Source organism: Hyposmocoma kahamanoa, unplaced genomic scaffold (genome assembly GCF_003589595.1).
Source record: "Hyposmocoma kahamanoa isolate Upper Pololo Valley unplaced genomic scaffold, ASM358959v1 99879, whole genome shotgun sequence".
Taxonomy (NCBI): Eukaryota; Metazoa; Arthropoda; class Insecta; order Lepidoptera; family Cosmopterigidae; genus Hyposmocoma; species Hyposmocoma kahamanoa.
This window is the reverse complement of record NW_020656077.1, coordinates 3508260-3523743: the sequence shown is the minus strand read 5'-3', so window position 1 is coordinate 3523743 and position 15484 is coordinate 3508260. Positions and strand designations below refer to the sequence as shown.

General features: G+C 35.7%; 1 protein-coding gene across 1 annotated transcript; it reads left to right on the top strand.

The window, feature by feature from the left end:
- LOC113239321 (venom protease-like) lies at nt 1–11896 on the top strand. Its single transcript, XM_026476251.1, has 8 exons — nt 1–103; nt 1038–1126; nt 2077–2204; nt 4747–4880; nt 5127–5295; nt 6802–7046; nt 7286–7446; nt 11125–11896. Exons 1-8 carry the CDS (start codon nt 37–39, stop codon nt 11284–11286), a joined length of 1155 nt encoding a protein of 384 aa, XP_026332036.1. The 5' UTR covers nt 1–36; the 3' UTR covers nt 11287–11896.
- The last annotated feature ends 3588 nt before the right edge of the window (nt 11897–15484 follow it).

Below are 15484 nucleotides of genomic sequence, written 5' to 3'. Positions count from 1 at the left end.
CCAGAATACCAATGTAACATCAGTTACGATAAAGAGATGGCTTCAGCCGCTTGGCTTATTTTACTTCTTGTTGGAGTCGTTGTTGCAATCAGAGTGGACAGATGTGAGTCTTTTCTATCACTTTCTATAACTAATACTTCTGTGGCTTAATACAAGAAGTATCTAAGCCCTTGCGTTCCAAGTACAAATATTGTTGTGCGTTTTTCTCTGGTTTCGATTTACAATCGTGGCTGTATTACCACTCTTATAACGTAACTTAGATGCCAGCATATAGCTATTTAATTCCTTAATTTTGTTAAAAAGTACATTTTATTTCTGCAAATAGCGAAAGACGTATAATCGCATATTTATTGTATTTCTGTTGCATACTAGCCGTGCCCGCGGAAGGAAACTCTGTTGGTTGGCTATAACACCTACATATTCCTTACCGTAATGCTTCCGTATGTAAACGTACAACCACCATCATTAATTTGTACCGAAATAATTTAAGTTTTATTAAATAATTTTAAGAAATACCTAATAAGTACCTACATTTAAAGATAATATATTTTTACAATTTTTTTTTATCCATAATACCGTTATAATTGCTTAAATATAAAGCTGTATCGTGTCGCTTTATTGATCTGTCTGTTTTTATAGATCTACTGATGAGTAATATTTTTTTAGCATAATATTTTCACGTATATCCAATCGTTTGATCTGTTTTTCTTTCCGACTTGTGCACGTGAGTCGTTGAGAGCTCTCGAGATGTTCTGAATTGATATATCTTTTTTATTTGTTATCCAAACTAATTCAAATTCAATCAGCCACTGTGCAGAATAGCGTGCATAAACACACTGACAAATTCTGAAATCTGATGTTTTAGGTTTAGTAGTGTGTATTCAGTATGCATAACTGATTTTTATTTTAAAATATTAAAAGTAACGACTCAGCTTCTTTACGACTTTACTACATATAATGATATGTAACTTATCGTCGACAAAGCGTTACTTCAGGCAATCTTAATCGCATTAAATTCGGTTATTGTGCAATTACAGCGGAGTACAGAGACTTATCATGGAACACGTCGCTAATAGACGCACACGTGGATGGCAATAGGATGAAAAGGCAAAGCAGTAATGACGACGTAAGCATTGAATGAAAGGTTTCTTTTACAAAACATCGGCGTCGTTTTTATCTCACTTTTTTTCTTACTAAGAAGCACCTTTAAATGATATTTTAAGCATCATTTACATAATAAAATTAATACAGGCGATATATGGTTTTCAGTTGCGAATGCCTAAGTCGCCAACAACATTACACGTCAAGCCATAATAAACAACCAAAGGTTCATCCTGAGAACTGGAGAGCCGCGTCTAAATGGGTTAGATGGCGTCTATTTATGTTGCAATAATCATGGGGTGGAACCATAGTAACCAAATAAAACCCGTTTAAAAATAAAATAAAACTTGGTAACCAAATTTAACCCGTTCATGCACATTGCTGAAATAGTACTGCACACAAAAATGTAATTACTTTCCTTGCCGTGGTGTTTATATTGATTCAATATAAAATTTTCAATGTAAATCATTGGATTTTGTTAGTACGTTATTGTTACTTCTCTATGGAGAAGCAGTAGGCGGCAACTACACAAACAGCATTTGGAAATCACAGTGTAAAGCCCATAGTTGGTTTTTCAAACGCAAATAACGAAAAGGAGTGTTCCGTACTATCATTTTGAGATATTTAATTTTACGGTAAACGCCGTTATTGTCAATGAACGGGTTAATAAACTAGTAGCTGATGTAATGTCTAAAAAGCGATGACGTAATTTCTTTAACGCTAAACCCAATGCAACCATCTTCTTCAAAAGCATAGTAATTTCAACATCATAATTATTTCAAATGACTTACTGCGGAACTTGTAAGTCTGTGTATAAATTATTGTACGAACCTTACGAACACGGCGAGCTTTAAACAGCCAGTTCTTGAGCAGCGACCAAAAGCACTTCAGAATTGAATTTGAACTGCTTCAAAAATGTATTGCAAGACAAGATCCAAATTTTCATTTTGACGGAATAGAACTCGTGTATCGCAGGCGCAGATGAAATGTTCGACCCCGGATGGGCGGCAAGGGACCTGCAGACATCTACGCTACTGTTCGCAACAAGTATACAACAACGATTTCGTCAAGTTCGTCAACTACCTCTGCGTGCTTAGCGACAAGTCAGTATAACATGATATAACAATGTTCTAAATTGATTTACTTAATTTATAATTTAAAGAACGAATAGACAGATAGATAGGGGATTTTTTGTATAACGAATAGTAATGTACCTTAAAATTATAAAATTATGGTCAAAATTTCAATAATAATGGTCGTAGCTACGAAAACAAAGCCACGGTTAGCGTAGGGACACCGAGCTGCCAGCCTACGGATGCCTCGGCAGCCTTCGGGATGTTTCGGCAGACTTTTACGTTTAACGTTACTATACTAGGTGTGAGCACCGATTATTCCCACTAGTCCTGTTGTACAGTTCTGTTGACAGAACTACTGGTGCTTTTTTCTTTCCATTGCGCGATGTCAATCCGCCAGCGTGCGCTTGCATCAAGGGGGTTATCTATTGTTTGCATGTAGGAATGCCGAAGAATCCCTTGCCATACTATCTCGCCAATGGGCGCCGGACCTTATTGTCTTACTACAAACACTACAATATTAAGTCAAAGTCAACGTCACATTTAAGCTACTGCTCGTTCACTACGTTGACTTCCCCGAGAAGAACGAGCAAGAAACTCTAGGGATTGCTCTTTTCAAATAAACTTAAAAGCTATGGAATTCACTTTGAATATAAAAATTTGTGTGGATTCTGGAGCCGTGTCGTCTTTCCGTACGTCTTTATCTAATACGTAGTCTTCAATTTTGTAGTATGACTTTTCTATCAAAGTACTTTTAATGTAGTTTTTAAACTTAGGAAATGATAATCATAATATATGCTCCGAAATCTTATTGTAAAAATGTATACAGTTCCCCATAAAAGAATCGTTTACCTTGGTTAAACGAAGTCGTGGTACCATTAGTTTGGATTTAGCTGTAAGGTTAATATTATGGATATCTTCTTTCTTGTTGAAATTATGTATATTTTTACGGGCATATAAAATATTCGAGTAAATGTACTTTAATGCCACAGTCATGATACCAGTCTCCTTAAACTTTTCTCTGAGAGAAACCCGAGAACCTAGACGGTACACAGAACGAATCGCTCGCTTTTGCAATACAAATATGGTTTGAATATCTGCCGCTTTACCCCACATGAGAATCCCGTAGGACATTATACTATGGAAGTAACTAAAGTAAACTAGTCTAGCAGTACTAACATCGGTAAGCTCACGTATTCTGCGGACTGCGTATGCAGTGGAGCTTAATCTCCTGGTCAGGGAAGATATATGATTAAACAATGATAGAAGAAAAACACTCATAAATAAAATAAATATACATAACAGACAGCACGTATAAAGAACCCTTAAACGTCTAGCGTGTATGCATTAATGAGTGTTAATGGGGCGAAAATTGTGTCAGGGTCGTAGAATATAAAAAGGTACATGAGGTAAAAGTTTAAGACATACAGCAGTTTACATCGCCTACTAGGTGTATGACTACTCTTGTATGCTCTTGTGGAGGTCACCAGCGTGCTATGGAGTTAGGATGTTTTAAGTATTCTTACTTTAAACACTCGCGCTTATTCGCTAAGACAGAAATTGTGTTCAGCGTGGCATGCATTTCTCTCAGGTTAAGCCACAGAACAATAAATACAGTACAACTGCTTAATTAACATGTGACGTGTTCCAGCAATGCGCGAACTTCTGCGTACTTGTGCTCAATCCGCCATTTTCGCTTTGTCCGTTAGGTCGTGCTAATTGTTTCGCGCAATATCTTGAAATTCTTGGAAAAAATTGTTGCTACTTTAGAGTGCAAAAATGATAGACCTGCATGATGGTTTCATATCATGCATCGTTAAGTCTTATTTCATTAAATTTTAATAAATTATTCATTTTCGGTTGGTCGTTTTGGATTATTTGTTACTTATAACATAAGAAACGAAAATAAACCTTATAAAGCTGCAATATGGTCGACTTTTTTTTAAACGTTAATACTAACTTAATTACTCGTCACCTTGCAGATAGTTGCAATCGGTTAAAAATGTGCTACCATCTAGAAGCGATAGTGCTTCTAGATGGTAGCACATTTTTAACCGATTTAAAAAAAAGGAGGAGGTTCTCAATTCATCTGTATGTTTTTATTTTTTTGTATGTATGTTACGCGATAACTCCGTCATTTGTGAACCAATTTTGATGATTCTTTTTTGTTGGAAAGAGGGTACCTCAGATGTGGTCCTATTTAAATTTGAAGAAAATATTCCACCTCTAAGGATGCCAAAGTAGGGGATGAATGACTTTTGAGGTCGGTTTTTTAACCGTAGGTTAGGTTATTCAATATAAAATCAAAACATCGTAACTTGCTATAAAAGGTATGGAACTTTCAACCATAATTATGGGATCTGGGTAAAGTATCCAGAATTTGTTATATATTTTCAAATCAGGAACTACGCGTCACTACCAATACCAATAATTATCAAGATTTCACAGTATATAATATTATGAGAGTACGGGTATTGGTGACTGCGATTCTGATAGTAATCGAGGCTTAATTCCCTTCCATTGTTTTTTTCTTCCGTTTATTAAACTATATTGAACGCATACTCTATTCCAGGTCAATCGGTGCTTGCTGCCCGATCCAAGAGAATTCCTTCGCGCCAGAAGCACTGGCAGGGGAGTTGCCAGCCACTGCACCGCAAGAAGAGAACAACGAAGCTCTGATTAGGATCGAACGCGCTGAAAATAGAGGTACGCTGAACAGTATAAATGTTTAAAGTGACGTAAATTGAATTATTCCTTTTAATAACTTAATACACTTTTAGGCAAATAAATCGTGTTTACAAAATTCCGACATTTTTGAGCTATGACAGTATTTGGTTTCATATGCGATGGGTGTACCCGGAATCATAGCTGTCACACTTGAAGAGTTGCTTGCTCGATAAGGCAGTGAAATAATGCCATGAAGATTAATTGTGAACATAAATTAATTCCCAGGATGCGGAGTAAGCACCCGCGCAACGGGGAGACTGGTTGGCGCGCGGCCGGCGAATATACGGGACTGGCCATGGATGGCTTCTGTTACTCCAGAAGGCTTCTCGCAGTACTGCGGAGGAGTGCTTATCACTGATCGGCATGTGCTTACTGCTGCGCATTGCACTAGAAGGTATTAGTTTAATACATTTTAACCATATCACAGTTTTTTATAAACAGCAATTTTGTGACATGCACTTTTTCTTCCAGATTACTAGTTAGAACGAATACAAATACCAGAGTAGGAAGGACACTGGTGTGACGTATATATTTTTAGGGCAAACATTTTTTTTGAAAATTGAGTAATTTGTCTGTATAATAAAAAAAAAATCATACTTTATGATTTTTGAAAATGATTAGCCAACCGACTTAGTCCTATTGTAAAATAATCCGCAACGACAAAGCTTCACTACGAAGTTATTTGATTTAAATTTTGTCCCGTTTTTGCTTGTTTACTTCAATAACCTGCCGTATTAGGTTGTTCGTGATTTTTACACCACTGATTGCTTTAGCTATCTTCTACACACTCTAAAATTATCACAAATAAATTCCATTTTGGCTGATAATTGCAATAAATGTTATAAACAGTCAAAATACAAAATATCCTATATCTTATGAATATTTTTCATCGTAAGGATTGTCGGTTAATGAAAATATGTGTATTATGTGTAACATGATGCGTTTTTTGTATAATTAAAATATTTTAGCGTTAAAATTTTCACAACGTAAAAGAAAGTAAGAAAACTAGGGGTGTGGTTTGTACACTTACTCGTGTGCGTTCTGTCTTTTGTGCCTTGTTTTTCGAAGACCGGACTAAATAAACTACTGCCAGGTCACATTGCACCTGGGCTACATAAGTTAGGCTCGCGCGGCGCTGCCTAACCACTGCATAATGTCCAATACACAGGTAACAAATGTTGCTGTAGGAAAATTGTGTTGTATTTTCGGTTCCTATCTAAGTCGCTCTCAAATTTGATTGGTTTGCATCGGGGATATTTGTCAGGTAAACCTACTCAGAGTAGTCTAGACATAGAGTTTATGACCAGAAATAGAGACGAAATGTCATTTAATTTGTTTAAAAACTATTCTGCTAAATCATTATAGTGACAACTGCGCTCCGATTGGCCAGCCCGAGTTCGAAGCAATTGACGAGGGTCAATTATTTCATTTCAAATCGACTAGTTTAACTTGAGCTTTGCTATATAGGATGAAAATTGAAAAATTATTTTTATTTATCGATGAAGTGTGATTCCGTTTGTTTTGTAATTACATGTGTTGCTGTTTTTCCCACACCACCGAATGGAACAAACCCCCCAAAGTTAGAGATATTATCTTTATTAATATTATTACTACAAATAGAAAGTATTTTTGGAATATACATACAGGTCAGTTGTTGGCGCTGTACTATTCCAGCTAATATTCTAATTTGTGATTTCAGTGCAAACGAGAGGTTATATTTAATAAAGTGATATTCCATTTGCCAGGGATGAATGGCCTTTATTTCGTCTCTATTTCTGGTTATATACTTGATGATTCTACACCTTTCTCGTCTTTCGTATGATTTACTTTTCCATACTTTTCAGGTTGTTAGCATGACATCGACAATACAGACTTTCAGACACAGTATTTTTGTTAACAGGTGGAAAGCGGATGAGCTATTCGTCACTCTTGGGGATTATGACTTGGTGCGGTCTAACGACTCTCGTAGCTACAGCTTCAAAGTGATCGAAAAGAGACAACACGAGTATTACGAAGTTCCCAACTATCACCATGATATCGCCATCTTGAAACTGCACCGTCCAGCCGTATTCAACACTTATGTCTGGCCGATCTGCCTGCCGCCGCCAGGAATGTCGCTCACCAACGAAACTGCTGTAGTTATTGGTAATTTATCATTCCTTACAATTTGTAGGAAATGTTTGGGAGTATTTGGTTACAATCCCCAGTTTCTATAATAATTTAGTAGTGTTAGAGCTCCTTATGAAAGAATTCGTTTAGGGAAGTGCTGCTACTTTACTTATTTCTGCCGAAAAGCAATAATTTACGTTATGATTATCGAAATACAAAAACAAAGCTTGTAATGGTATTTTCTTCGAAGAGCCAACTTTAACCTCTTCTTTCAGGGTGGGGTACGAAAATGTACGGTGGTCCGCACAGCAACGTGCTGATGGAGGTGGGGGTTCCGGTATGGGATCACGAGAAATGCGTGAACTCCTTCGTCGATTCTGTTTTCAACGAGACACTCTGCGCTGGTGGCTACGAGGGAGGCAAGGATGCTTGTCAGGTACTTATACGATTATAGGAGATACGTCCCATATTGTGTTACACATCATTGGAAATGTTTCGAGGATAGTCTCATTTTATTGTACTACTACTTATGAAGGCATTCGGCTTAGAGTTGATATCATAGAATAAATTGAAGGACTTAATGCACGAGGGCCGTTTGGTAAGTCGGTGACTGAGAAGAATTTTTTTTTTTAATTGTGGTGTATTTTTCTACGTAATCCCTTTTAGCTGTGTACACCTTGACCAGCAATATTTCAATTCTGAAAAATAGGCCTCTGTTTCAGCTATCACTTCCTCAATTGATACAAATCGGTAAAAATCAAATAAAAAAGTCAGAGGGGTCCAAATCTGGTGAATACGACGGGTGCTGAATGAACGAAATACTCTAAAAAATTCCGTTTTCTCGACCTTCATACTATACGAAACTCTTGTAACTTTTTTTTCTATTTATTTTTCATTTTCACGCTAATTTTAAACGTCAGTTACTTAGTAAGAAGCTTGAAATTAAGAAATAAAAATAAATTTCAAAACAAAATTTTATTTAAGCTTGAAGTGACATAGTTATGAGACCACTCTCGTATTTCTAATTTAAATTTGGTAGTTCGTTCGCTCGTTCAAAGGCCGCGTTCGACCTTCACCACTAAGTGTATCATCACACACATCGGGCTATTTGCAGATTTCCAACCAGATGGTCCGGCACGTTTCCTACGTTTATAATAATAATTTAGATAATAAATTAAAATGTACAAATATGTGTTACCTACCTACTTATATTACGTATTTCTGTGAATATACTGACCTTCATTATCGTCATACCAACTTTTTATCACCCTCTTTACTGGTTTTGAAATGTGGAATCGTTCTCGAATTCATTTTCATGTTCCGTCATCACTCGCATCAAAATTCTCGAAGCGAAGAGGACCTGCTTATTAATCATCATGTAAAACTGAACTTCAAGTAATTTAAGTGTTTTTAAAGCATTGGATACAATATATACGTGCATAGGCCCTTTTTTACTTTCGCTAAGTTTTGGCCACATTGGCGTTGAACGAAATATCAAGAAAAGATATCAAGAAAACCTGAAAAAGAAAAACAAGGTAGTGAAACATTTTAAATATCACTGCATAAACCATTACACTGCAAATCACCTTACACATCCCATATTTCACAGCTGGTTACAAAAGTAACTGTTCAAAGTTGGTATACCGCTGGCTCAACAAGCACATACTTATCAAACACCAAACTGCCCACAAATACCAACAGTATACTTTTTATATATCTCGATGTCTACCCATGTGTAGATTCACAAATCGTTGAAATTTGGAGTTTAAACCCTCGGTTATTCCAAGCAGAGACGATCCTGACTTGCAGCTTGTCTTGGGAGAATATCCTGCAAGTCACTTCTACTTCCCAATCATTACACACCACATTATTACACAATCCCATTCCATCAAATTATTTGTAAAATTCTAATTAATTTGGCGTCATATTTTCTATTGAATTTGTAATTTCTTATAATTGCATAATTGTTTTTTCCAAAATTTATTGTTACCTAACACGTCAAAATTTCTTTTTCATAAATAATATTCTATTCCTCCACGATAATTGATTGACCTAGAAGATTGTATTAACCAAACTATATAATATATTCATCTCATTTATTTAAAGACTGACAACTAAAACAACTTAGAGAAACTTGTAAATATTCATCACCATCAAACACTTTCCGTAACCATTGCTTTAAACATTGATTCACAAGGCCCTTTCTTCTTCTGGAGAGGCTGATGACTCCTAAATTAAGCTTCAGGTCAAACTTTTCTTATGCAGCTGCTGACTACTCTTTAAACAAGCCTTAGGTCACAACGTACCTTTATACAATATATACGTGCATACCCCTTTTTTTACTTTCGCTAAAGCTAGGCCACATTGGCGTGGAACGAAATATCATGAAAAGTTATTAAGAAAACCTAAAAAAGATAAACAAGATAGTGAAATATTTTATTGTGCGAAATATCAGTGCATAAATCATTACACTGCCAATCACCTTACACACCCCATATTTCAGACAAGAGATGACTAGTGCTACATTCAGCTGGTTACAAATGTAACTGTCCAAAGTTGGTGTACCTCTGGCACAACAAGCACAAACTTATCAAACACAAACTGCCCACAAATACCAACAGTATACTTTTTACATATCTCGATGTCTACCCATGTGTAGATTCACAAATCGTTGAAACTTGGAGTTTAAACCGTCGGTTATTCCAAGCAGAGACGATCCTGACTTACAGCTTGTCTTCGGAGAATATCCCTGCAAGTCACTTCTACTTCCCAATCATTACACACCACATTATTGCATAATCACATTCCATCAAATTATTTGTAAAATTCTAATTAATTTGGCGTCATATTTTCTATTAAATTTGGCATCATATTTTCTATTGAATTTGTAATTTCTTATAATTGACATAATAATTGCTTACTTGTTTTTTCCAAAATTTATAACAATAAATTTAAGTAACAACCTAACACGTCAAAATTTCTTTTTCATAAATAATATTCTATTCCTCCACGATAATTGATTGACCTAGAAGATTGTATTACTTGGTACTTGGTACTAGGTGTAACGGGCTGGTGTCCGCAACTCGACGACATGGCGCCTATTTTGCGTATTGTATTAACTAAACTATATAATATACTCATTTATTTAAAGACGGACCAACTAAGACAACTTAGAAATACGTGTAAATATTCATCACCATCAAACACTTTCCGTAATCATTGCTTTAAACGTTGATTCAAAAGGCCCTTTCTTCTTCTGGAGCGGCTGATTACTCCTAAAATAAACTTCAGATCAAACTTTTCTTCTTCTTTAGCAGCTGACTACTCTTTAAACAAGCCTTTGATCACAACGTACCTTATATGTATTGTATTATTTCTAAAACTTACAAGGTTTCCGCGTTTCTGACGCTTATAACGCTTGTACCTTTGTAGATGTTTCACCAAAGTCATAATACGATAGTTGCCTTAATTCCATTTGGAACTAAAACTCGTGTGTGGTGATTACGAAAGATTTTTTTTAACGTAATACGAATCCGAAATCGACCTAACGTAAATATATCATTCCCTTATCTAAATTTGTCACGCGTCTCCATTAATTAATTTCTAATATCTAATTTTCTCTACATAACTACTTACTCTTACTATACCCCTTCTCATTGAACTTAATATTTCCTATTTAAGTTTCAAAAATCCGGAATGATTATTTATTCTCCGGTCGGCCGGTATTGTGACAATGCTGACCTCCTTCATCGTCATCGTACCTTTTCATCACCCTCTTTACTTTTTGAAATTTTGAATCGCTCTAGAAATTCTTGTCCGTCCACTGTTTTTACGTTACCAATTCCACCAAAATTCTCGAAACGAGGGGACGTGGTTATTAGTCATCATGAAAAATTAAACTTCACCTAATTTCACTGGTTTAAAACATTGGATATAATATGTAGCTTCGTATATAAGCCCTCTTCGGCTTCTCTTTTCCTACTTCTAATAAATTTGTGTAGACCGAGCCCTTCTTTTATTCATTCATTCATTCATTCATTAATGCTAGGCCACATTTCTATTAATCTGTTGATGCCTTACTTAAGCGTTTGTGCAAATTATTTGTTTTTGGCAGGGTGATAGCGGAGGTCCGTTAATGTACCAGATGTCAAGCGGGCGTTGGGCCGTGATTGGCGTGGTCTCATGGGGCATCCGATGCGGAGAGGCCTCTCACCCCGGCCTCTACGCGCGCGTCGACCGCTATCTCCGATGGATCATTGACAACGCGCAGTTCTAATAGCGGGTCTACTTTCTAAAGCTGGTTAAGCTCTTAACACCCGTTTCTTCTGCTCACGAATACTTACTGCCCACAATACGCGTGCTCAGTACTGCTTGCGAATTGACAGCCTTTACCATTGGATCTTTGATAACACAATCCTAAACGACGTCTTTTCGTCGTCTTAAATGGTATATAATATAGTACTTGCGTTCAGTTACACGGAACACAAACAATACTGATTCTGCGATCTCTTTTGTAATACTAACCACAAACATTTCAAACTAATCAAGTAATTGTTTCGTTTGTAATGTGCTGGTGGATCTGCCCCGAATGCGCAATATCAAACCAGTTTCATGGACGTCGTTATTGCAACGTGGCGACCCAATGTTGTTAATGCAAACGTAGAAAATGTACTTAGTTCCATCCCGTAAACAGGCTGCAACAAAGTCAATGGGTCATACATACCTTTATTGCTTAAGAAAGCTAATTTTACTCAAAGAAAACATTATTTTCTTTTTTTAATATGAATAAATGTATTCGCAAATTTTGAAGCTTACCGGAGCTGTTAATTGAACGAGCTAATAACTCACTATTTTATTGTACTAATAGATCGAGTCGAAGACAAGTCTAGTCTTTCCAATAAATTAGATCTTCGTATTAAGAAAAATGAAAGAAGAAAAAATGATAAGTTAAATATATTCATTAAGTAAAATCAGCCGTACTAAGCATTTGAAGTAGTTCTCACATTGATTTTTTCCATCCTGTATATTACGCGTTGAGCTTTTCTAGGAAAAGACGATCGTCTAATTTCGACTTTGTAAGCATCGTCTCTGTCCATCGAGTTGCTCTGTCACATATGTATGTGATGTTGTGTAACATTTTGTCAGACGCAAAAGAAACAGCCATCTACAAAACCGAAGGTAGCCGATTATACTCGATTGTGTTTTTTTAGATCTAAAAGCTTAGAGCATATACACTAAATCTATGGCTTAGATCTAGAGCATCAATGTGTAATATTTATGGCCTGGTTTGTACCATAAATTAGTTTATTGTATTTATGTAACCAACATGTTTATAATGTAGGCCTTATTTATCGAAATTAATAATATCAAGCTTTAATATGTATGCCGATATATAATAGCTACCCACCAACCCAACCTACCATATTATTTTTCATCCGAATTCCGTACCTCTTGCATAGTTTGTAAGTCTGCTTTCCCAAACCTTTCATTGACTAAATGTGAAGACAAAGCCATTAATATTAAAAAAAACGCAATTAATACCGAACCGCTAGTTAAGCGTGAAAAGGACGCAGTAAAGAATAATAAAGTATATTATTAATATATATATTTTTTTATTTAAGTGAATTAATTATGGAAACCCTACGTACATAGTTACACTATATATTTTTTTAAACCTGATTGTTTTCAACATTTCACAGACAGATTTTATTTCCAAAGCCAACTTAAACTTTCACTTAATTGTAATTGTAATAGATTTTTAATAAAAATGGCTCCCTGTAGTGAAAATAATCAATTTCATGTGAGGCGTTTATCCTGAATAGTGAAAAGTTATTTTTATTGGTTCAATAATTTACTGAAATCAGAATATCCAACACAAAGTTGATGCCTCAGAGTAGAGTGAACACGTTAGATAAAAATATATAGATAATTTTCCTGACTGCTTCATGTTGGTTATACAACCTCAATCGCGTCACTTGTGTGCCGATTTCTTCTTTAGAAAAATAAGTACGCTTTTGACCTCTATCGCACCTAATGGAAAGTGACGATAAGGTAAGCATGCTTTTTACACTCGCCTTGAAAAGATCCAAGCTATAGCGTTCAAGAAATAAGTCTGTAGGCAGGGAATTCCACTTCTTAGCCGTTCGCTACATAAATGTGGAAGCGAAACGCTCCTGCGAATCCTTGAAATATCCACAACTTGGAGATGGAACCCCAGTGAGCATCTAGACCTTCGAAGATGGAAAGGGGAAGGCGGAATTAAGTCATGCAATTCTAAAATATATTTTTTTAAGCAGGCAACTTAACGGAGGTGTTCAAGGCTCTGCAGCTTCACCTTTACAACTCCGAGTCACCTATAAGCCTCTTGACACGCTTTTCAATTGCATCCAAGATGGCCAATTGGTTTTAGCTGTGCCATCTACATATAGGTGACCGCAGTACTTCATATACGGCCGAACTTGTGTTTGATAATATTAATAATAACGTACACACTCAATATTGCCTCGCACTAGGGACACCCTATTTCGTGGGTGCCATGGATACCACCACAAATTACACCCAAATTCACGAGACGAATAAATCTAGGCCATACAAATATTTCTCCCGGCTCGGGAATCGAACCTGGGACCTCTGCGTGGCAGTCCGGCATGGTAACCGTTCGGCCATGAAGGCACTTGATACGGCTGAAGCTACTGTCCCAATGAAGTAACACACACCTCATTTTGGAAAGAATACCAGGCTTCCTTGCTACATATTTGGTCATGTGGTTCTATGTATTTGCAGAAGTTCAAATTGGACGACAGGTCCATTTTAAGTAGCTGGAGAGACTCGGCTATCTGTATAGATATATCACGAAAAGTCGAAGTCAGGTCAAAGGGATTGCATTTTGTGTTAAATAGACACGCCTGCGTTTTAGTCGCGTTACATTCGATTGAAATCCAAAAGGTTAACCATGGAATCTGACAAGACTGGATTTGTTCTCCACTGACCCTTGCATAATATTAAATATCGATTAAAAATCTGCGGTCAATAAAATGTTCATTTTACATAACGATATGTTACAGAGAGCATGTGTGGTTCTATAAGTAATATTAGTTTCAAGGTAGTAAGAGTCAACTTTAATCCTGAGAACTCAGTATTTGTACGTTATTTACTGATAAAACAACAATACTACAGTACAATTTTCTCGGCAACATTGGGATGTCGACGAATATAAAACTCTATGTCCGGTACTTATTAGACTTTATCATCTATAAATTGATGCCTTACTTTCTCAAACTCGTATCTTATAAAGAGTGATTATTCTGGAGATAGCAAAACTTTGTATTTATTTGAAATTTCTTATCAAGGGTTAAGTAAGGTAAGTTAATTTAGATATATACATTACTTTAAGAATAGGTAAAAGCCAGTGTGAATATGAAGGAAGTGCGATGTGAAATCAGTAAAATTTGTATATAAAATCCATTTTTTGCGTTTTAGTAACTTTGTGCTGAAGATACGAGTTTCAGAAAGTAAGGCGACGAAATCAAACGAGTGTAATTAATATCATTCTAGTCATTTGAAGTCGGTGCCTCTACCACGATTTTACTGTGACGGTCACTAGCGAACGCGTAAATTATTTCACAATTTTGTATGGAAAATTATACAGCGCCTCTAGCGGTCACAAGAAGAAACAACATTTTGTACACAAACAATTTTCGCTATCATGTCGCTATGGATAATTTGTCACTGTAATCTCATTGTAGAAGCCCAGAAGTGTTTATTAATTATTGTAGATTTGTTTCGACTTTAATCTGAAGTACCTACGTGGAGCTGCAAAACTATTTACCTTTTTCTAATAACATTTATTCCTTTAACAATATATCGAGCAAGATAGCCAAAATTAGTCCCCAAGTAGTCAGTCAATATATCTTTATTTCATAGGTAAACAAATTATACTTGATATCATTATATTGAATAAACTCTATTGCTCATTCGTAAGGCAAATTATCCTGAGAAGAATCAGCAAAAAACTTTAAGAGTTGCTCTTTGACAATAAACATTTGTACAGATACATAGTACATTTTGTAACAGATAGTGTTAATCTACATTTATGGCTATTTTTTTATATACAGAGTGCTTTTTGAATGGGACAGTACAGGGAAATCGGAAACCATAGAAGATACAAGGAATTTGCCAAGATACAAGGAACCATTAAGTATTTTTATTATAATATTTTTATTATATTATTATTAAATGAAAATTGTTTTTGTGAAAACAATTTAGCGTAATAAAATGTTACTCATTTTGTATAAAATTTCTTTTTAATTATATTTGACCAACTTCTGCTGTTCCAATTTTTTCTTCCGATACAATGAATATCATACAACGATCATCCTTATAAGAAACTCGACTCTATTAGCATTAAAAAAATAAGTAAATTTTAATCATTTTATATGAAAAACTATTTTATGAAATATGACCAACTTCTGCCG

Coding starts and splice junctions, on each gene's coding strand:
- LOC113239321 (XM_026476251.1), top strand. CDS start 37: ATGGCTTCAGCCGCTTGGCTTATTTTACTTCTTGTTGGAGTCGTTGTT. Junction 5,296..6,801: donor GCTGCGCATTGCACTAGAAG/GTATTAGTTTAA, acceptor TTTTGTTAACAG/GTGGAAAGCGGATGAGCTAT. Junction 7,047..7,285: donor CGAAACTGCTGTAGTTATTG/GTAATTTATCAT, acceptor CTCTTCTTTCAG/GGTGGGGTACGAAAATGTAC.